Source organism: Desmodus rotundus, chromosome 1 (assembly GCF_022682495.2).
Source record: "Desmodus rotundus isolate HL8 chromosome 1, HLdesRot8A.1, whole genome shotgun sequence".
Taxonomy (NCBI): Eukaryota; Metazoa; Chordata; class Mammalia; order Chiroptera; family Phyllostomidae; genus Desmodus; species Desmodus rotundus.
In genome coordinates this window covers 122,232,605-122,256,597 of record NC_071387.1, presented here as the reverse complement: position 1 = coordinate 122,256,597, position 23,993 = coordinate 122,232,605, and the positions used below count along the sequence as shown (strand labels likewise).

Here is a 23,993-nt window from a genome sequence, read left to right as displayed (position 1 = left end):
TCTCCCCCAAGCAAGTTTAGTCATACCACCAGTCTCTCCATAAACTTGTCTTGGAACGTAGAGCAAAGTCACGACCATTAAAGGTCGTGATCACCCCTGCACACAGGGTGGAGCAACTTGCCAGGTGAAGGTGAAGGTCATAATAGAAGGTTGTAAAAGCTCCTTGAAGGTGAAAGTGTCTATTACTATGAAAACTCCTTTTAAACTGCTATAATAGCATATGCCACATAAGCAAAACACAGAACCTTATAACTAACCTGGTTATGGAAAGACGCCCTTGGTCCAACCCCCCACCTGTTCCCAAGTATTTGAAAATACCACCCACTCAATTGGCAGACATGTCCAGGGCCCAAGAGAAACTACCAGGGCAATTTTGTGAAACCGGCCACCCCTGGCTTCACTTTGATCCTCCTCTCTCAACACCTATGTTTCTGTTCCTCTGACACAGACATACAATTACTAAATATTATTGCTTGATAATAACTACAATTATTGCAAGGACTACCCAAGATGGAAGAGAGGAGAAACTGAATTTTCAAATGAGTTGGTGCCTGGGCTGAACAGTCTGTATCTCATAAAATTTGAAGCGCCAGCCTTAACTCGGGGGCGCACGAGCTGGGGTCAGGAAAGTCAAAGCTGGAGGCTTGATCACCCACCCAAGAACCGGAGCCCAGTCCAAAGACTCGGGAACCGAGTAGCAAAAGCCTCCGGCGTTCCTAGAGAGAACCCGGAAGCGCAGCACAGCCCCGGAAGGCGAGGTGCTGACACACTTCCGGCCTTTGTGACTCATTGTGTCTGTGTCGAGGCGTCGGCAGGGCCTAGGTCCTTGTGCAGCGCTTTTCGGCCGGTGTGAGCCCTAGGGTCAGCTCCCCTTTCTTTCCCAGCGCCCCAAGGCCGCTTCCGGGGCTCACGGTGAGACTTGGGCCGGCCTCTGTGGGGAGCGGGCGGGCGGGCGGGGCCGCAGGAGGGGTGTGTGTGAGGGTGGGATCTGTAGCTGCGGTCCCGGGGTCCCCTTTCAGGCCGCCTGGCTGGATGTGAAGAGTGCCTGCAGCCGTGCCCTTCCCCAGGCTCGGCTGTAGGAAGGGCCGTCCCCTTGGGAGATGTCCCCCTCCCCCCCACCCCCGGGTCCTGGCGGGAAGGGGGCGAGGGTCTAGTGACCAGGGGTGCTCGAGGACTGGGGAGAAGCAGGCTGCCCTTTCCGGGCCCCTCGCCCACAGTGTCGACGTCGTCGTGTGACGTTTCTGACAACAGGGTCGCGAGCGAGCCCACGACCCCAGCCTCTGGGTTGTGGTCGTTTTTCTGCTTTCCCTTTGTCGCCATTTGCTTTGATTCCAGTGAGATTTTTTTTTTCGGGGTCCTTCAGGACCTTGAGGTGGAAAATGTGGAGGGCCGAGAAATGGGAACGTTTTGAAGCGCAGCGTATACATATTTTCAGATCATTGCTTCTCCTCACTCCACCCCAGCCCTGAACGGGGATTAACGAGGAGTTGAAGCTTAGAGTGAATCAAGAAGCGATTAGGATCTAGTAGAGATTATATACATCCCACTCTGTGCTTGGTGGGATATTCTGAACGCTTTAGAAATCCACCTGATCTGTCAGGAAGATTAGGTGGATTTTTTTCGCCTAACTACTATTTTTTTCGGGTAACTACTCTTCTTGACCTGGCGTGGGTGAGAGTGAAGAGAATTTGTGGAAATTACAGTGTCATTAGGGGAATGATTTCCTGAGTGACCTTGAATTAAGACATTTTGTCAGCTGTCAATTTTGTCATTAATAATATTAACTAGGTTTTCTCCAAAGGCCCTTCTAATTGTGAAATTCGATTTAGTCGCTGTATTGAATAATTGAAAAATTCAGCTACAGTTTGCTCTGACAGTGCCCCCTCCCCTCCCCGCAGTGCCTCCAGTACACAATAAGATACTTTCTTTATAGAGAGTGGCTGTTACGTGGCCTGGGACCAAAGAAAGCATTTATTGTACAGGCCAGGGCTCCGTGGATCTGGAGGTGGTCAGTAAATATGTGTTGAATTGAATCGTGGAGAATTCATGTAACCGGATCAACAGAGCAGTCCTACTATATGTGCTGGACAAATGAATAGCTTTGTTACAGAGGGAACCGTAAGGACAGCTTGCCCCAGAATGTTTCTCCAAGCTGTATTGCCTCTGAATTACTGTGCGGTATTCTTGTTCATCATTTCAGGCAGTTTCCACCAATTTTTTTTTTAACGTTTTATTTGTTTATTTTTAGAGGGGAAGGGAGGGAGAGAAACATCCATGTGTGAGATGCATCGATTGATTGCTTCTCGAGTGCCCCCACCTGGGGACCTGGTCTGCAACCCAGGCATGTGCCCCGACTGGGAATCCAACCAGCGACCTTTTGGTTTGCAGGCGGGCACTCAATCCACTGAGCCACACCAGCCAGGGCTCCACCAATCTTAAAATACAAACAGGGAAGCTAGGTAATTAATGCCATAGTGTTTTGCTTATTTTCCACTTGATCTAAGCATTTACATTTTTTCTAACTTTATATTGCATCAAAATGCACAGGGTGATATCTTAATGTTTCTTTTCTGGGGTAGTATTGATACTCTTTGCGTAGCTAGCTGTCTTTTAAAGGTACCTTTTTTAGATATTTTAAAGCAGTTTATAGCTCTGTTAAAAAATAGGAGGTGGGCAGTTTGTTTAAACTTTGAAGACTACACCCTGGAAAAAAAATAATGGTCTGTTTAGAAAATAGCCTTTGGAATAAAGTGAGCTTGTAACTCCAAGCCCTGTTTGTAAGAAAATGGCTTGTATTTATCCTTGGTGAGAACTGGTTGCTGGGGGTAATCTTATCTAAATCGGATAGAATGTCAGAATGTTTTTCAGCTCAGAGGGACCCCAGAGGTAGTATTCTCCTCCCAGTTCCTTCCTTCCCCCAATTTGGCAGATAAGGATACTGAGTGCCAGGGAGGTTAAATACCACGAGGGAGGACCCCTGCCCCCCCAAAATGGAATTTATTTATAAAAAATTGTGTATTCTTACATGTTTAAACTTAAGTCAACTTCAAAGTACTCTCCGTTTGATATAATAAACTATGGAGACGTTTTTTCCACTACTCAACACAGTTTTTGAACTCCTCACTTTTGATCCGTTTTAGTGCTTCTGCTGTTTGTTTCACCTCTTCCACAATGGCAGACTTTTCCATTGAGGACTTTTTTCATTGGAGAAACAAAAAAGAAATCACTCTGGGTGAGATCAGGTGAATAAGGAAGGTGGGGCATGGGGGTCATGCCGTGTTCTGGTCAAGGTCAGAAACTGCCGAACACTCAGTGCGGTGTGGGCGGGTGTGCACATAAATCACCCACCATGAAATGGGCAAAGGCGTTGAAAGAGAAAAAAAATTCACTGAAACCGATCGCAGCCTCTCACAATGCCAGCTGGTACACTGACACAGACGGGTTCCTAGAATACTCAGGTAGCAGGGAAAGCCTGTACTACGAGGAACCTGCCCTTCAGAAGATGATTCTGGTTTTTTGGGGTCCTCATACCAAGGATGAGTTACCATCGCATCCTTGGTAACTCAGCAATGTGTGACTTACTCGTGAGACACTACAATTCAAGAGTTCTAACCTGTGCTGCTTTCATTATGGCAGGATTTCTCCCATTGCTTTATCTTTTAAGGAGGCTGAAAACTGAAAAGTACAATTACGCCTCTTAAGGTTTTTTTTTTTAATTAAAAAATTAAAATGCCTCTCTAGTGTCTACTAAATTAAATGTCAGACGCTCTTAAGTGCTGTACATGTGTTAACTCATTTAATTCTTACAACAACTCTGAGGCAAATACAGTTTTTTATTTTCACTATATAGGTAAGGAAACATGCATAGAGATTAATTTGCTTAAAATCATCTTGTAAGTGGTAGAGCAGCTTCATGAAACTCTTCCAAGTAGCCAATTTGAAGGCAATATTGAATGCTGTATGAATGGGCAAAAAATAGTAACATCAAGTATTTTTTTAGAAACTAATGCTTGTGAGGAATCGTACTAAGTGGTCCAGTAAGTACAAAGATTCATACCCTTAACAATAGTCCAATTGAGGAGGGAAGGCATGAAAAATTACAGAAAAAGAAAGAGTGTAAGAACTTCATAGCACGTGTGTGCAGACCATTGGAGCCAGGAGGTTAGAAATAGGGGGAAGGCTGTGTGCTCCCATTATCTGGGAAAACAAAGAAAACCCAGGCCTTTCACTCCTGTTGTGACTTTTCTCTTGCCCGGAGTAGGAGTAGAGAAATGGGGGGAGGGGAAGAGGGACTGTTGAATTGGGGGCACAGGGAGTGTGCCTATACATGTCTTTTTCTTTAGGTCTCACTTCCTCTTAAGTTCCACTGACCCAAAGAGTGTCCTGCTCTTAAAACTCTAGACTGGGTGTGGGTACAAATCAAGATTCCATTCCTTCATTCTCCTTAATAAAGCTAATACAGGATAGAATTTTCATGAAAAAGGTTTCTGATGCTAGCCTAGTTACAGTGCTAGTTCTGCTCATCCTGTTTGAATGCCCTACCTGGTTGATTTTACAGTAGATGATTCCCACTTGCATCTTCTGCTGTGTCTCCTTACTTGCACAGCTCTCTAGTGAAAACGGTGAATGTCAGATGAGGCTCATTCCTGAGTGGTCATCCTTCATAGGCCTTCCTCTTAGAATCTGCATGTGCGCAGAAGCTCTTCCTTACCCCGCATGTTGGGACAGGGTGAGTTGATATGATAGTTAGAGCTTGAACTGAGGAGTCCTACAGACCTAATTTCAAATCCTGGCTCAACCCTTTAATTGCTCTGTGACCTTGGGTATATTTAACATCAGTGAACCTTAGTTGTGTCATTGTAAAGTGAGATGATAATTGTACCTACCTCCTAAGATTGTGTGAAATGCTTAATATAATACCTGGTACGTAGAAGGCACTCAATAAACATTGGTTCTTACTGTGATACCTACTAGAGGCTTCTTGAATACTGATGAGGGACAAGTGGCATTTTAGCTTGGTTCTGAAGGGTAAGTAGGCATTGAATATGATATGAGATCATGGCAATAAGAAGGCAAGGTATATTTAGGAAATGCTGAATAAACTCATTTTGCTGGACAGCAAAGATTCATGCGAGGGAGGAGGAGAAATTGTGGGGAAATGAAGCTTAAGGGGAAACTGGGACCAGGCACTGGAGTTGTTGACTGCAAGGCTATAGAGTTCTAGGGAAAATAATCTGACAATAAGGTGCGGGGTGGAGAGCGCGGGAAGAAAATGAACGCAGAGAACCAAAGAGAGGAAGCTGGACTTCATGGAACTAGATAGAAAAAATAAGTATGAACAAAGAATTGCTTCTCCCTGGTGCTGGGAGACTGAAGGTATTTAAGAGAGGAGTCAAGAAAGGTTAGATTCTGAGCCTGAGTGATTAAGGTATTATTAATAGAATATCTGATCACTAATTGACACTAAAGGCAACTAGAAGATGGTGGGGAGGGGCGCTGTAATAGTTTGAGTAGTTCTTATTCTATTCATTTTAACAGAATTAAACTACAGGTACTCTAGGAGGTAAATGCAAATAATACAACAGTCTCTGTTTTTGACGGTCTTCAAATTTAGTTGGGAGGTGGAGATAGGAACTGCAACCCAAATAATGATAATACAAGGAGAATACAAGTGCCTTAATTTAGGGACAAAGAGAGTACTAAGCATGTTCAGAGGAATAAGATAACCTTAATACTTTGAAATGTCAGGAACATTATTATACATCTTGAAAAATGAGTAAAAATCTGACCATTTCAGAGCATTAATGGGCCAGAAAGGCTGAATTATAGGGGGTCACTACTAAGAAAAGTAGTAGGAGGTGAGAATGGAAAAGTACAGTGTGGTATATTGTTCGGACGTTAAGTTGGTAGATAACGAGGATTCTGTGACAGTGATTGAGGGGAAGGAGGGAATGACCAGAAGCGCACTTTGGCAACACTGTGTTGGTCTTGGCCTGTTGTTCATATCAGAACAGGGAGAAATTGAAGCTAGAGGAACTGTGTGGGGTGGTGACACTAGCCTAGGCAGGAGGTGTGGAGCTAATTTTGGTAGTGGAAAGTAATTGTGGGACATGTAGCAGGAAAAGATCATCTTTCTTTTGACTTTTCACAACAAAGAAACTAAGGCTTATAGGACTTAGTTAACCTCTACTTGGATTAAGCTAGCCAAAGGGGTAATCTCCTGGACTGTCCACTCACTCAGGGCCTCTTCCTGTAGAGATCCTGGCTATTCTGATGCCCCAGCTCCAGGGATCCTCTTCCTAGAAGCTGCCTTGTTAATACATCAGTTAAGTTACTTCTCAGGGCTCCTCTAGCACTCCTGTTGAAACCTTAGAACAGTTGGCACATTCTACTTTGTACTGAAATTATTGGTATAAAAATAGAAATCGTGCTTCTCATCTATTTATTCCCCTCAGTCTAGCAGGACACCTTGCATATTGTGGATATGCAGAAACATTTAGGAAATTGAATAATTGTAGCTCTAAGGACTTTATTGGGAAAGCTACTCTGAGGTTGGAAAAACAATATTTACCTCAGCGAGGAGGCGGGGTAGGTACAAAATAGGTCTGAAGGAATCAAAAGGAAAGGCTAGACTATGGTTTGCAGTAGGACTTTTTGCCAGTTTAATGTCATTGTAGAAATGGCTTAATTACCCTATTCCTTTACATTTAAGAAGAAAGCTCTTTTGAATGTAGTGTTCTTTATTGTTATTATAGACTACTAGTTTAATAAGGATTTCTGTTTTTCATTAAGGACAAAAAAATGAGGTAGATGAAAATCATATTCTTTGTGGTTAAATCAGTCATCTCCAAACTTTTATGGTCACACATTCCTATCGATTAAAAACTAAAAATTACATACATGTACTGTTCTATTTTGTATAACAAAATAAGAATACATTAAATTGTGCTACTTGAAAATAACTTTTGTGCTTTAAATTTACACAATCCCTTTGCCACCAAAATTACTAATAATTTTTTGTGAGAGCCATTTAATTAAAAATGCTTCACTAGTTTCAAACTCTTGGCTTAACTCACTGTGATACAGCAATTGGATGCTTAATTTTGATGGATGTAAAGGTGAAAAAGAAACCACGAAGATTTGTCAAATCAGACAGAAGAAACACATTGTCAGCTGGCTCTGTTTAGTAATTCGCCAACCACCCATGGTAAATTTTTGTTGAAGTTCAGCTAGTACCTTTCTATTTCCATGACCCTAAATCAATCACCTGTTCTTACAAACTAATCAAAAGGTTTTTAACATGTTTAACAAACAGGCTTACAACCTACTAAAATTGTTCATCTGGGACATTTTTAAACGGGTTAGAAAATAGTTTGAAGTTTTTAAAATGTGTAGATAATAAGGATAATTAGTCATTTTTGACAGTTTAATGTACGTAACAATGCATGTGTCCCAGCATACATCTGTACAATAGTTCTTTCCTCATACCCTTTTTTTTAAAGCACCTACTTTCCCACTGTTTGACTCCTCGTTTGATTTAGATTGACTTTGGTTTTCACCTCCTAAGCTGGCTGAGCAAAACCTTGCTCTAGATAGAAACTTCAGTTGTGCCGTTTTCTTGTTTGTGTGTGTTTACGTCATTAGTATTTCCTGTAACCGTAGTTTCTCTGTAAGAATTTCTAAAGCCACTTTTTTTTAGATATAATTGACATGTAACATACTAGTTTCAGATGTACAACATAATGATTCAATATTGCACCACAATAAGTCTAGTTAACTTCAGTCTCCGTAGTTAAAGAAAATTTTTCTTGTGATGAGAATCTTTTAAGATCTACTGTCAGCAATTTCAAATGTGCAATACAGTATTACTAACTATAGTCTCCCTGCTGTATATTACAGCCCAGGACTTAATTTATAAACAGAAGTTTGTACCATTTGACCCCTTTACCCAGTCCCCAACCCCATACTCTTCTCTTTTTTTTTACCTCCTTAACTTTTATTTATTTTTAAATTATATATTTTTTACTTTAAAAAATTTTAAATATATTTTATTTATTATGCTATTACACTTGTCCCATTTTCCCCCCTTTATTCCCCTCCACCCTGCACACCCCCTCCCACCTGCATCCCCCCCCCCCTTTAGCTCATGTCCATGGGTCATACATTTAAGTTCTTTGGCTACTACATTTCCTATACTATTCTTACCCTCCCCCTGTCTATTTTCTACCTACCATTTTATGCTACTTACTCTCTGTACCTTTTCCCCCTCGCTTCCCCTCCCACTCCCCTGTTGTAACCCTCCATGTGATCTCCATTTCTGTGGTTCTGTTCCTGTTCTAGTTGTTTGCTTAGTTTGCTTTTGTTTTTGTTTTAGGTGTGGTTGTTAATAACTGTGAGTTTGCTGTCATTTTACTGTTCATATTTTTTATCTTTTTCTTAGATAAATCCATTTAACATTTCATATAATAAGGGCTTGTTGATGATGAACTCCTTTAGCTTTATCTTATCTGAGAAGCACTTTATCTGCCCTTCCATTCTAAATGAAAGCTTTGCTGTATAGAGTAATCTTGGATGTAGGTCCTTACCTTTCATGACTTGGAATACTTCTTTCTAGTCCCTTCTTGCCATAAGGTCTCTTTTGAGAAATCAGCTGTTTGTCTTACAGGAACTCCTTTGTAGGTAATTGTCTCCTTTTCTCTTGCTGCTTCTAAGATTCTCTCCTTATTTTTAATCTTGGGTAATGTAATTCTGATGTGCCTTGGTTCTTCCTTGGGTCCAACTTCTTTGGGAGTCTCTGGGCTTCCTGGACTTCCTGGAAGTCTTATTTCCTTTGCCAGATTGGGGAAGTTCTTCATTATTTGTTCAAATAAGTTTTCAATTTCTTGCTCTTCCTCTTTTCCTTCTGGCACCCCTATGATTCAGATGTTGGAACATTTAAAGATGTCCTGGAGGTTCCTAAGCCTCTCCTCATTTTTTTTGAATTCTTGTTTCTTCATTCTTTTCTGGTCGAATGTTTCTTTCTTCCTTCTGGTCCACACTGTTGATTTGAGTCTCAGTTTCCTTCTCATCACTATTGGTTCCCTGGACATTTTCCTTTATTTCACTTAGCATAGCCTTCATTTTTTCATCTAATTTGCGACCAGATTCAACCAATTCTGTGAGCTTCCTGATTACCAGTGTTTTGAACTATGCATCTGATAGGTTGGCCATCTCTTTGTCGCTTAGTTGCATTTTTTCTGGAGCTTTGTTCTGATCTTTCATTTGGGCCTTTTTGGGGGGGGTCTCAGTGTGCCTGTTGCGTAATAAGGGGCGGAGCCTTAGGTGTTCACCAGGGTGGGGCAACCCATGTCCCTACGCTGTGATGCTGTATGTGGGGGAGGGGTCGGAGAGGGAGCAGTGGCACTTGCTCTGCTCTCTGCTGGATTTCAGTCACTTCCCCCACTACCACAAGCAGATTGGGCCCTTCTGGTGCTGATTCCAGGGTGGGTGGGCTTGTGTGCATTCTAGGATCTGTGGGGTCTCTCCAACGAATGCTCCTGTGAGGCTGGGAGTTTCTCCTGCTGCTGCCTCAACCCCCACAGGTGTTTCCAATCAGAGGTTTGAGGCTTTATTTCCCCACGCTGGAGCCCTGGGTTTTGAGGTCTGTCTCGCTCCCAAGTTGTTCTTCCTGGTTTGTCCGCACACAAATGAGGGACCTCCCGCTCCACCAGCTGCCATCTCCCTGGGTCCACCAGCTGCCGTCTCTGCCCCTCCTACGGGTCTGGATGAGTGTTTCTTCTTTAACACCTTGGTTATCAGACTTCCATACAGTTCAGTTTTCTGTCAATTCTGGTTGTTTTTATTTTTAAATTGTTGTCCTTCTTTTGGTTGTGCGAGGAAGCACAGTGTGTCTACCTATGCCTCCATCTTGGCCAGAAGTAAATTATATTTTATTGATTATGCTATAATAGTTGTCCTGATTTTTTTCTCCCTTTGACTTCCTTCACAAACACTCTCCACTCCCTCAGGCAATCCCCCAACCATTGTTATGTCCATGGGTCATGCATATAGGTTCTTTGGCTATTCCATTTCTTATACTGTACTTTACATCCCCATGGCTATTCTGGAACTGCCTAGTTGTACTTCTTAATCCCCTCACCTCTTCACCCACTCCCCTAAGCCCCCTCCCATCTGGCAACCATCAAAATGTTCTCCATGTCCATGAATCTTTCTCTGTTCTTGTTTGCTTAGTTTGTTTTTTATATTCAATTGTTGATAGATAGGTATTTTTGCCATTTTATTGTTCCTAGTTTTGATGTTTTTCAAGTCCCTTTAACATTTCATATAATAATGATTTGGTGTTGATGAATTCCTTTAATTTTTTCTTGTCTGGGAAGCTCTTTATCTGCCCTTTGATTCTAAATGATAGCTTTGCTGGGTAGAGCAATCTTGACTGTAGGTCCTTGCTTTTCATGACTTTGAATATTTCTTGCCAATCCCATGTAGCCTGCAAAGTTTCTTTAGAGAAGTCAGCTGACAAATCTAATGGAAACTACCCTGTAGATAAGTAACTTATTTTTTCTTGCTGCTTTTAAGAGTCAACCTTTGGGATTTTAATTATGCTGTGTCTTGGAGTGGGGCTCTTTGCACCCATCTTGTTTGGGACTCTGTGCTTCCTGGACTGCATGTCTATTAAATGGTTCTTTATTTCAGTTAGCGTATCCTTCGTTTCTGACTGGATCTTTTTTATGCTACTGAGGTCCTCACTAAAGTCCTTGAGCATCCTTATAGCCAGTGTTTTGAACTCTGTATCAGGTAGATTGCTTATCTCCATTTCATTTAGCTTTTTCTGGAGTTTGCTCTGTTCTTTTCATTTGGGCCATGTTTCTTCGTGTCCTCATTTTGGCGGCCTCCCTGTGTTTGTTTCTGTGTACTGGGTAGAGCTGCTCTGACTCTGTGTCTTGGTAGTATAGCCTAATGTAGTAGGTGTCCTGTAGGATCCAGTGGCATAGCCTGCCCTATCACCCATGCTGGGTACTCAAGTTGCACCCTTTGTGTGGGCTGAGAATACCGACTTCTTGTAGTTGAGCTTGGGTTGCTGTTGGCAGATCAGTGGGAGGGATTTACCCAGGTCAGTCAGCTGTAAGGATTGGCTGTGACCACTTACCACCAACCTCTGCCCTCTGTAAAGGATTAGCTGTGCAGGGGCAGCATAGTGGTACTCCAGTGTGGCCTGTAGATGTCCACTGGGTGCATTGTCCCTGGGGTTTCCTGGGTGGTGCAGGCCAAGGTCATCCGCCCACCAATGTTTTTCCTGGGGCCACCCTGCTTGAGCTATAAAGCAATCTGAGATGGCTGGTACTTATGCTGGGCTTGGAGATTCCCAGGTGAAGCCAACCTGTGGATCTAGGCTGGCTGCTGCTAGTGCCAGGCCTGGGGCTCACTGAAGCCAGCTGTTTCTTGTTTGAGAGGTTTTAGGAAGGTTTACAGCACAAGCAAAGACCAGCCATTCAATGTGGAAAAGCAGCTTGGGTGGGCCCATAAGCTGGGTGGGGCAGATCTCCATGGCAGTGTTAGCCAGGTTGATGGAGTATCAGATAGGGCTCTGATAGCTTTCTGGCTCTGTGGAGGAAGGGTTTAGAAATGGGGCAATGGCTTCTGCTCACCTCGATGCCAGGCACCTCAGTTCCTCCCCGTGTGCCACTGGTTCCTTTCAAGCTGCTATCCCAGTGCTGGAACTCAGAGAGGGAGTGAGTCTGAGTAGGTGAGTCCATGTGTGTGTTCTTTAAGAGGAACTACTTGGGGCTCCAAAAGTCTCTTCCACCAACTCAATCCCCTCTGGTTTTTGCAGCCAAAAGTTGTAGGAACATATCTTCTTGGCACTGGAACCCTGGGCTGGGGTACCTGGTGTAGGGCTGGGACTCCTTGTTCCCGATATATCCCTCCCAAATCTATCCACTACCCGTGATTTCGGATCAGCCCATTCTGTGTCTGTGCCCCTCCTACCAGTCTGGACAGGTGTGGATTTTTTAATTCCATAGTTGTCAGACTTCATCCAACTTGATTTCTGACAGTTCTGAGTGATGGTTGTTCTTAGTTATAAATTTGATGTGATATGAAAGAGGTGAGCCATGGCTGCCTATGCCACCATCTTGACTGGAAGTCCTCTCCATGCTTATCTCTTATACACTAGATAAATTAATCCTTTATTCCATAAACTGGTCTCAGTTAAAGCAAGAAACATCACGATACCTAAAGTGAACTTGTGAATGAAGGCAGCCTGGCAGCCCTCTGTGTGGAGGGAGAGGCGACTCCCACATTTCCCTTTAGACTGACCACAGTACCCATAAAAATAATAGAAATAGCTACATGGTAGATTAGCACTCCCAGGGCTTCATATGTGGTATGAACATTGATTCTACTGAGTAGGTAGCCATCTGCTGCTGAGCAAAGTACCTAAATTATCTAACCCTCAGTCATGTTATTTGGAAGGTGGTACTCGCATTTGTGCCCACCTGCTAGGGTTGTGGGATGAAATAATGTTCTTTGTGCACTGCTTGAAGTCTCTGCCTGCACCCTGCTGACATTCAGCTCTCGCCAGGTTAAGCACTATAAAGGCATGATGTCATAACCTGCGGTCCTCCTGGAGGTAAGGTGCTCAGATTCAGACAGACATGCTGAGGGTGGAATTTGCCCATTCGAGGCAAACCTTAATGTATAAAGTGACAGTGAAAACATTGTGACTCTGGAGGATTTTTTTTTCCCCTTACTGTTCAGAGACATTCTTAGTGCCTTGATGTATAGTCTTGTATGAAGTGTTGACAGCACAGGTCACTTTTCATAAAGGTACTAATTACTTTTTTTAATACTACAGAAACAGATATCAGAAACACCTCCTAGGACAGAAGGGAACGCACAGACCCTGTTTGGATCAAGTCAGTTTCCTGACCCTGAATGATGACTGCTGAATCAAGGGAAGCCACTGGTCTGTCCCCCCAGGCTGCCCAGGAGAAGGATGGTATCGTAATAGTGAAGGTAGAAGAGGAAGATGAGGAAGACCACATGTGGGGGCAGGATTCCAGCCTGCAGGAGACTCCTCCTCCTGACCCAGAGATCTTCCGCCAACGTTTCAGGCACTTCTGTTATCAGAACACGTTTGGCCCTCGAGAGGCTCTGAGTCGACTGAAGGAACTTTGTCATCAGTGGCTGCGACCAGAGATAAACACCAAGGAGCAGATCCTGGAGCTGCTGGTGCTGGAGCAGTTCCTTTCCATCCTGCCTAAGGAGCTTCAAGTCTGGCTGCAGGAATACCGTCCTGATAGTGGGGAGGAGGCTGTGACCCTTCTGGAAGATTTGGAGCTTGATTTATCAGGACAGCAGGTGAGAAGGGGTGAAATTTATGTGTGAGCAGCACGCAGAGTTTGAATCTGGAACAAAGAAACTTACTGATTTAAAATTAGTATTAGTAGTCTTAGTATTAGACTAGTTATAAGTGTTAATATATAAGCTACTACTTATATGTAATAGCTATATCTATTCATATGTTATATATGCATATATGAGGTTTGTCTGGAAAAAGTCCAGCCATTGTTAATATAATGAGAATGGTTTGCACAACATGGATGTAACCTAGCAGCCAAGGAGAGTGGACTGGAATGCGCATGTGTGAAAAATGACAACTTCACTGTACTAGTCAGTGGGGGTGGTGGATCCCATTGAGTGAGCATGTGTACTGTGTGGCCATCGCATTCAAAATGACTGAGTGAGTAGAGCGACAAGTCTGCATCAGATTTTGTGGTAAGCATGAACATTCCTCCATGGAAACTTAGGGTGATCCACAAGGCCACGGCTATGGGCAACTGGTGATTGGCAGCTTCACCATGACAACATGCCTGCTCATGCATCACGTCTCAGGCAGAGTTTTTTGGTGAAACATCAAATCACCCAGGTGACTCAGCCCCCTTACAGCCCAGATTTGGTGCCCTGCGACTTCTGGCTTTTCCCAAAATTAAAATCACCTTTGAAAGGGAAGAGATTTCAGACCATCAATGAGATTCAGGAAAATACGATGGGGGCAGCTGAGGACGATTGGGAGAACTGTGTGAGGCCCCAAGATACCTACTTTGAAGGGGACTGGGGTGTCATTGTCCTATGTACAATGTTTCTTGTATCTTCAATAAATGTCTTTTTCATAGTACACAGCTGGATACCTTTGGCGCAGACCTCGTATAATGTTATCTAATATAAGTTAGTTATTAGTAGTCTGTAGTGGTTATTCTCCCTGCTTTGCTTGGAAATTAAAAAGTATTCTGGCCTTCTCTGCCCTGCATCCTTGTATAGTTTTGTTCTTTTCTTTTTATTTAAAGTCCTCATTAAAAAGTAACGTACTCACAAGCCCAGCCTGTTTGTCCTCAGGTCCCAGGTCAAGTTCATGGACCTGAGATGCTCGCAAGGGGGATGGTGCCTCTGGATCCTATACAGGAGTCCCCAAGCTTTGACCATCATGAGACCACCCAGTCCCATTTCAAGCATTCATCTCGGAAACCCCGCCTCTTACAATCACGGGGTAAGAAGCAATGTTTGTTGTGGGGGAAAGAAGCAAACTATTCCAGAATGGGTGTGCCCTCTCTGTGTTGCTAAGTACCTGTAATTAAGAAGCATGCTTATTTTTATAATTATACATTATTGCCATTGCTAACTATTAGGGGAAATATAATTTACAGACCAATCTCAGGAGTTAAATGTTACTAAAGGAAGTAAATGAAAGTGCATAATGAACTTAGATGGACATTACATTGTTTATTGACTTGTTAGCATTCTGGATGTCTAACAGATTTTTTTTTTTTTTTAATAGAAAAGTGCTTGGAAGAGATAATATACTTTCAGCCTAGGTTTTGAAACACTACGGTGCATCCTAAATTACTTTATAGAGTCAGTTGTAAAATTTACTTTATTTAAAAACAATGGAAAAGGAAAAATTTTGGTTTTGGTGGAGGAACATGAGGAAAAGCATTATTTCAGGGTCATAGAAATAAATATCAGTTTAATTATTATAACTTAAGGAAGTGTTCTCTTCTATGCATTCTGGAGGATAGCCAGCATTCATGCTGCAGAGATCCGTATAAATCAGTACATTGTGATGGTTAGCCCACCATGGTCCACACAGTCCCATTCGTGACCTTCTGGGGTGTATAAGGTCTCCACACTCCACGAGGGGTGAAGTCAGGAAATCGAAGAGGGTATTCATGGTTTTAAGTGCCGGATTAGAGCTTCAGGTTACCGGAATACCAGTTTTAAGACACCCTGGCATATACAGTTGTTACTTAGTAAATAGTGCTGTAATGAATTGAGGCATGTGCATTTATTCTCAATTTCTTCCTTGTGCTATACACCATCTAGAGTGTTTCCTAACTCCCAGAAGGTTAAAGTGCTAGGTACTTGATTTTTCCATACATTTTGGTTTAGCTTATTTTATTATTGTACTGTCTGAAATAGTTACAAGTTTAGTAATTCAGTTTAAATTCATTTCTCTAATATTACTTGGCAAGGGAGGATTTTAATTTTGCACTTAAAAAATTTTTCTAATTGTTCTTTTCCCATTGCAGTTAGCGTGATTATACGATATATTATAGATATTTTTTATTAGATGACTGCCATATACCTTTATACATTTATAAATGTCTCATTAACATTTGAACCATGTATATACATTTCATAAAAAAACTGGATGTGGCCCTGGCTGGTTTAGCTCAGTGGATTGAGCACAGGCCTATGAACCAAAGGGTCACTGGTTCGATTCCCAGTCAAGGCACACTCCTGGGTTGTGGGCCAGGTCCCCAGTGGGGAGCATGTGAGAGACAACCACACATTGATGTTTCTCTCCCTGTCTTTCTCCTTCCATTCCCCTCTCTAAAAATAAATAAATAAAATCTTAAAAAGTAATAAAAAAAACTGGGTATGTGAGGGAGAAAAGTAGAGGGACAAAAAAATGACAAAACTTAACTTAGAAGTAGGAAGACCCCCTTCCTACCTTTGTTTCAAGGTTACTACTAAAGATTTGTAAGGGTATGTTGCATTTTTAACAAATGAGATTATTTTAAAATTTTTATTTATTGATTTTAGAGAGAGTGGGGGAGAGAGAGAAACATCGATGTGTTGTTCCACTTATTTATGCATTAGCTAGTTGAGCCTTATATGTGCTCTGACCAGGGATCAAACCCGCAACCTTGGCATATTGGGATGCCTTAACCAGCTGAGCTACCTGGCCAGAGCCTAAATGGGATTCTGATGACCTGTTATTACTTGTTCTTTAGACTGGAGAAAATTAAATGTTGAGCCAGGCTTGAATCATGGGCTGAATGTTACTGCTTATGTAGCTGAGAGTAAGAACCTGGGTTCTAGATGTGACTCAGCCATTCTTAAATGTATAACTTTAGACAAGTTATTTACCCTCTTAAGTCCTCAGTCACCCATTCTTTAAAACACAGGGGTTGGATCAGGTCATTTTACGGATCCTTTTATATGACTCCTTGTCCTACCTAAGAATAGAAATAGTGAGAAAACAGAGGTCATGCTTTTTCTTTTTTAATTCTCTCTAGTTACCTATTCTATAGTTGAACATTGAACATTCTGATACAGGAAAAAAAGAGTGCCTCTGGGCCCTTCTTAGAGGAGAGGCCAAGAGCAGCTTGATTTTACTCAGTTCTCTCTTCTCCCTCAGCTCTTCCTGCCACCCATGTTCCTGCCTCTCATCACGAGGAGAGTCCCAGAGACCAGGCGATGGCATCTGCACTATTCACAGCAGATTCCCAGGTGAGCTGTGGGCCCCTCTGCCTCCTGAGTCCCTCATATCTGCCTCTTTTCCTGGAGGTCTTTTAACAGTCTCCACCCAGGACACTCAACTCTTGATGTCCCTGCCCACAGAGTAGCTGCACCCACCCACCCCTCGATCCACCAGACCCTGGCATGGTTACCTTTTTTTTCCCCAGCACCCTGTAGGTTTGTAAATCATCTCTGTCCCTAACTCCACAAGTTTGGGCCATGGGTTTGTTCCTGAGCTTTGGGGGAACTGAATGTGGGGATCTCATATTTCAGGCGATGGTGAAGATCGAGGACATGGCTGTGTCCCTTATCCTGGAGGAATGGGGTTGTCAGAACCTGGCTCGGAGGAATCTCAATAGGGACAACCGGCAGGAGACTTATGGGAACGTGTTTTCCCAGGGTAAGACTGCAGGATTATTGTCTTACAAGACCGCTTTGCTGCTTTTTGTTAGTTGTGGGTCTCTGGTGTGTTCAATTGAGTGTTGACAAGGATTTAGAGACCGAGCCCCTTGCTTTAGACCAAATAGAGAATGAGAACATTTAAGTTCATTTAACTCCCAAAAGCCTGGTACTGTGACTCCCTGATTATAAGTGGATCTTTTTTTAAGATCTTATTTATTTTTAGAGAGAGAAGGGAAAAAGAGAGAGAGAAACACCGATGTGCATTGATTAGTTCTCTCTCCTATGCCCCCAGCTGGGGACCCAGCCCACAACCCAGGCATGTGCCTTCACCAGGAAATGAAATGGTGACCTTTCAGTTTGCAGGCTGGCACTCAATCTACTGAGTCACATCAGCCAGGGAAGATTTTTTTTTTTTTAAACCACCTCTAGGTAGTTTTCACTGTTTGAAATCAGAAATACTCTCATATTCTGATTCCTTACCTCTTCACCACTCTGTTACCTGGGAGGATTCATGCTCTGCTCCCCATGAGTTAAAATTTAGATGCCTCTATTCCAGGAGTATCTGTATTTCCTAGTGTAGAGGGGCAAGTGAGAATTAATCATTGGTTCTACTCCTAACTTGGGACCATGTTCCTAAACCTACCAAAGCAAGCAAACATCCTTATATGGGCTTTTTCTGTCGCCTTTCATCTTGTGGGTGGTTCTCTATGACAGCTTTGCATAATTCTATAAACTTTCACCTATACCTGCCTTGTGATTAGGATCCCCAGTTTTTAGACCTAATAGTAATCTATGAAGAGCTCTGGCTCCAAGGTGTATAGTAAGAACAAAGAAGTTCTAAGCAGCCTCAACCAGATAAGACAGAGACACAGTTGACAAACATTCCCGTTTGTCTCTGCTAGGTGTCATCCCCTGAGAGACAGTACTACAAAGGAGCTTCTCAAATAAGTCCTGTCATAGGGAAGTCCACAGTGAGGCTTCTGCCTGGGGAAGACAGGGAGGGTAAATGAAGGGAGATTTCATAAAGAATGGATGTTACTAAAGAAGCCTCAAATTTTGCTTCAGACCATAGGGATAACTGGGATTTATGGTTGCTTGGTACTAAACTCTTTGGATTAGTTGAAGATTAAGCCAAAGAACTGATCCATGTTTATGAGCTGGGTATAACCTACTCTAAGAAAATTTTTTTTAAAAATTGGGTTCAATCTGGGAAATACCCATATAGTCAAGGACCTTGGCTTGGAATTCAGAAGTAGACTAACTTCTCCCTTACAGCTGGTTTAGTATTTATGGCAATTTCATCACTGAAGGCAGAGGTTAAATATCCGGCTCCCTCAGGAGTTACATGCATTCGAGGGCCTGCCTGGGATAGCGCAGATCCTCTGGGACAGGTTTCTTTTTTTTTCTTTAACTTTTTTTTTTATTGTTCAATTATGGGACAAGTTTCTTAAGGCCAAATAAAGAATAGAGTTGGGATATTTTTGCGGGGGGTGGGGTTCTAGGTGTGATAAACATATGTAAAATAATGTATGTTTCTTGAACAGTTTTTAATCTTACCTTAAAACAAAGTGAATATATCACTCTACAATAAAAAACATTCCAGTGTTTTAATATGCTATCTCTGGAATTGTTTTCATTTTCTTTCTATTCTCAATTGTCTCTCGGTGAAGGTTTTGATTATGTTTACTAATGCCCCAACCAACTTCTTCAGTCTCGTTTCTATTACTTGAGCGCTGTTAGCTCTATGCTGCTCTCCCTGGTGAAGAGCAATTATTTCCTATGTCTAAAGGTCCATGTAGCCTGCCAAGTTCAGAGCTCCTTGTTTTGCCATTAACCATCTCCTTGTTGATTAAAAATTTCACAGAATGGAGTTTTTTCTTTTCTTTTACTAATGTTATCCCTTTATTTCTGTTAATATCACTTATCATTTTCTAGGAAGGACCTGTCAGTTCTCTTTTTAAGCTCAGATTCTTATATTAAAAACAGAACATGATTTTTTAATATATATTTGTTTCTTCAAATTAATTATCAGTTAACCAAGTAGAACTGTGAATTGTTACCTGTTACCTTCCTTAATTCCTCATCTTCCTCAACTGGTTCGTTTCCCCTGCTCATTCCCCAGTAGGTCCGTTCATTCCCGCCCTCTCTGCACACTCCTTCTGTTGTCCTCTGCACTCTTCCTGCCCTCTCGTTTCTCAACTCCATTCCCTGTTTACTCTATTTTTTTTTATCTTATTTTTCTCCTATGTTATCTTTGATTAACATTGTGAGGTCGTTTTGCAGGCGTGTAGGAACTTCCTAGAAAACAGTGTCACTCAGTTTACCTATAGATTAAAAAGAAAAAGGTGCCATATGTATTTTCTATTTATTGTGTCAGGTTGTGAAAGCAGGAATGAGAATGAGCAGTCAACCTCCAAGGCTGAAATCGCAGAAGACTCAGCATCACGTGGGGAGACAAGAGGAAGAACCCAGAAAGATTTTGGAGAAAAACGTGAACAGCAGGGCAGAACAGCAGAAAGGCAGCAAAGGAATCTTGAGGAGAAAACTGGAAAAGAAAAGAAAGATTCAGGGCCAGCTGTGGTCAAGGAAAAAAAAACAAACACAGGAGAGAGAGGTCCCAGGGAGAAGGGTAAAGGATTGGGAAGAAGCTTCAGTCTGAGTTCAAACTTTAACACCCCTGAAGAAGTTCCGACAGGAACAAAGTCTCATAGATGTGATGAATGTGGTAAATGCTTCACAAGGAGTTCAAGCCTTATCCGCCATAAAATCATTCACACTGGAGAAAAGCCCTATGAATGTAGTGAGTGTGGGAAAGCCTTCAGTCTGAACTCAAACCTTGTCTTGCATCAGAGAATCCACACGGGAGAGAAACCTCATGAATGTAATGAGTGTGGCAAAGCCTTCAGTCATAGTTCAAATCTCATTCTGCATCAGCGAATCCACTCTGGAGAGAAACCTTATGAATGTAATGAGTGTGGGAAAGCCTTCAGCCAGAGCTCAGACCTTACAAAACATCAGAGAATCCACACGGGGGAGAAACCCTATGAATGTAGTGAATGTGGAAAAGCTTTCAACCGAAACTCATACCTTATTTTGCATCGGCGAATCCACACCCGAGAAAAGCCCTATAAGTGCACGAAGTGCGGCAAGGCCTTCACTCGGAGCTCTACCCTCACTCTGCATCACAGAATCCACACCAGAGAGCGAGCCTCCGAGTACAGCCCAGCCTCCCTTGATGCATTCGGAGCATTCCTGAAAAGTTGTGTGTAAAGTGAGAATTTGTCAACAAGCCATTTCCCCCTTTTGTCTCTAAAATTATTTCAGCGATGTGTGCTCATGGAAGGGAAAAGACATCCTCAACAGATTTTTTTTTTTTTAATCACATTTAAGGATCCTTATAGTTAGATTAGGAGTGTTCTGCCTTTGCATAGTCTGTAGGCATATTCTTCCACATAGCCCCTGCAGGGAAAAGCTAGTCGTGTGGATAAGCCACATTTTTCCATATGAGATAAAAGCACACACAATAAAATGTCAAGCTTTTCAGTAATGAGGATATCTTTGAGGTGCTGTTTTATTCTCAACAGCCACAATATAGAATTGAAAGATTGAGACTGGCTCTGTAAAAATGATACTGCGGTTAAAAGCTGCTTGCTGCAAACAAGCCCTGATTGGCCAACATCTCGCTATACCTTATCTCAAAAAAGAGAGACAATTAAAACAAAAACTACATTGGGACATGCTGCTCAAACTAGTTATATATAAGATAAGTTATATATATGATCACTGGTAGCCTACCAAAGCTATAGAAATCTAGGACTGTGCTGATAAGTATCAAACCAAAGATTTCTATCTCTTCCTGAAAGAGGGTATGTGCACCAGTCTATAGTTCCAAAGGACTGCCACAAATGTAGATGGTTTTATCCTCATCGCTGAGATCAGTTCTACTGAAATGGCAACAATGATGCAAAACATTTCTCTCCCTCCTGGAAGAAATCCCTAAAGCACTAGTCGTACTCTGAAATGCCATTTCTCCACGTGTTAGCACTTGATTGTATACGTCTTTTAATCCTTCATTGTTTCATATATGAAAGTTATCATTACCCCCCAAAAGAGATGCTTTGATTAACAAGGGATATGTTTATATCTCTGACAGCACTGGACACAGTGCTGAACACGTAAGAGGCACTCGTTGTGCCTGACTTCTAACAGGACTTTTGCACTTCTGAAGCCCTGTGAATCATGAGTACCCGAAATATGGTAGCCTGACCCAGCCTTTGAAGAGGACATTCGGAGCCTGAGGCATGCTAAAGCTCCGGGGTCTTATGCTATTCTTACACTACTTATAAGAGAAAGGCACCGGCTGCCTGCATAAACTCTTTCTAAGCATGGATCAGTGAGTACCATGAAATATCAGAAATGACTCCATTGTCAAAATTCTTAAGAAAAATACAAAAACATACTAAGGCCATTTTTTGACATCTTTCTATAGCAAAGATGTTAGCCAGAATTTTCTTCAGTCAGCTACTGAACAATGTGAAGATTTGGACAATTTCTGAATCATTTGTAACTTGAAATGATACAGTTCAGACAATGTAATTTTTGTTGCTTTTCAGAAAAAGGAAAGTGTAGGGAGCATTTTTTCCCCACACTTTCCAAAAACTTCGCTAAAGCATTTGATGTTACCTGGCCATTACTAAATGTGTTAGTTGCTCTGAGAAGTTCACTGACTTGCTGAGATGTGGTTGGTTGTATCAGAGTCATACTGCACAGTGACTTCTCATCACTAAAGACTGAGGTGAGGTTACAAAACTTGGATCCTTTTCATCTGTGCAGGAGGCGGCACTTGGCTGTCTGGAAGTTAAGACAGAATTTTCAGATACACATACAAGAGACCCACATATCAGGGGGCTACATAAGTAGTCATAAGGGATTCGGGTAGAGATGACTCAGCTCATGAGAGCATGCAAATGACTGTGGACAGCCCTGCGGGAACTTAGACCATAGGATTAGAACACATCTGAGGACTATCCCCATAACAGAAGAACCCCGCACAGAGACTGAAATTTTCCATCAAGAAACAGAACTAATACTCATTTTGTTTGCTAACCGACGACTCAAGCCCATGAGACAGCATGTCTTTGTGGGGAGCCAGTGAGGTAGGTGTAACCGTGACCTTGGTTCCAGACCAAACTAAAACTGCACAGCAGTCATTCTTTGGCCTCTATTACTTGGACCAACCACAGCTTCCGTAGTTTCTAAGCAGTCAGCTGGTGGCCAGAATATTTCTATCCATTCGATTTAAGAAAAATAAAAAAGATACTCCAGAAGAGTATACCTGAGTAGTGTGTTAAAGTAAAGTGCAGTTAAAGAAATGCTTTTAGGATTTTCTTCAGAGTGAGCCACATGATGGCTGCAGGGAAAACTGCTGGTGCTTTTGAGAAAAGACTTTTGCTGCTGGGAAGCAACGGAAAGCAGTGAGCTGCTTTAACTCCAGGCACTGATCAAAGCGCTGGCTGCTCTTAGGAGGGAAGGAACTTCCGGTGGTTCCACATTGGCTTTTTTTTTTTTTTTTTTTAACCAGAACTACATGCTGACGTAATTCAGCCATTTTTTTTTTAATGAAAGTATAACCTGCGCCCCCTCGTTCAGTTGCCATTTTTCTGGGGTATCATACCGTGTGGGGTAGCCACTGCAGTTGCTTCAGATCTTCAGCAGGTGCACTCCTTGAAGCAGCTACTTGAAGATACATTTTCTGGAAAAAAACAGGCTACAGATGTTGATTTAAACCATTTACATTGCTTTTATCAGCTGCTCAATGCAAAGTATAATTGGGTTATGGTCAAAAAGGCTTCCGACATCTAGTAAGTGCTCAGGATAGTCACTCAGAAGTTCTTGACTGGCTGGAGTCTGTTAACAGTTTACTCAATAGTTAAGCTGTAGCATGTTACTCCACCTAATGGAAATTTTTGAAGGTCTTTTTAAAACAATACCTTAACCTTGCCAGGAAGAGAAGCAAAGTTCTTCAAGCTGTGGGTTATTTGTTTCTACTCTGGCCTGGCAGGCAATGCAAAGGCCTGAGAATAGAGATCTATGAGTCTTCTTAACATGTAAGGCACTTAGTATTTTATTAAAGGCATAAAAGTGAAACTATGCTGAATATGTACAGAGAGGTCGATATGTTTGTTATGTGACACAATTTACATCTTATGTACATCAGTGAATTCATTCCAGAAGGGAACCTCTTGAATGTGATAATGTGGCAAAGCCTTTAATCACATCTCAGCCCTTAGCATCAGAAAGCTTACACTGTAAATAAACTTTATTAATATTATAGGTGAGGAAACCTTTCATGTATAGCACTTGTTGCTTTGGACAGAAAATAAATTCCATCAGTATGTTCCAATGGTACTGAATTTCAGAAACACTGCAAAGGACACTCAGTCAACTCCAGAGGATCCACAGAGGGAAAAAATGTGGGGAAATAGCAAAATGTACAACTTCTTACAAAAATTGTCAATGTTGGGTACTTCTATATATATTTTGTATGACCTTAATGTCAGTGTCTGTGTTTTGTACCTTTAGCCCCTGTTGCTATTCTGTATATTCTCTGTAAACAGATAATGTATTTTATTTTAATCTATTTGACAGAACACATCACTTAAAAGAGCAGAGTTTTGGAGTGAGTAGTAAAGTTGATGTGATTATAGACAAAAAAAAAATCAGTTCACAGAACTGAGGAGGGGAATCTGAGAAAAAAAACCTCATAGTCTGATGCTTATCAAATCAGAAGG

General features: G+C 42.0%; 1 protein-coding gene across 1 annotated transcript in view; it reads left to right on the top strand.

The window, feature by feature from the left end:
* The first annotated feature begins 778 nt into the window (after positions 1-778).
* ZSCAN21 (zinc finger and SCAN domain containing 21) overlaps positions 779-23,993 on the top strand; it is a 44,738-nt gene continuing 21,523 nt past the window's right edge. The window contains exons 1-6 of the mRNA XM_024571357.4: positions 779-912; positions 12,854-13,359; positions 14,395-14,545; positions 16,700-16,791; positions 17,074-17,200; positions 19,580-20,398. Coding sequence (XP_024427125.1) covers positions 12,934-13,359; positions 14,395-14,545; positions 16,700-16,791; positions 17,074-17,200; positions 19,580-20,398 — 1,615 coding nt within the window. The 5' untranslated portion in view covers positions 779-912; positions 12,854-12,933. The remainder of the gene's footprint in view (positions 913-12,853; positions 13,360-14,394; positions 14,546-16,699; positions 16,792-17,073; positions 17,201-19,579; positions 20,399-23,993) is intronic.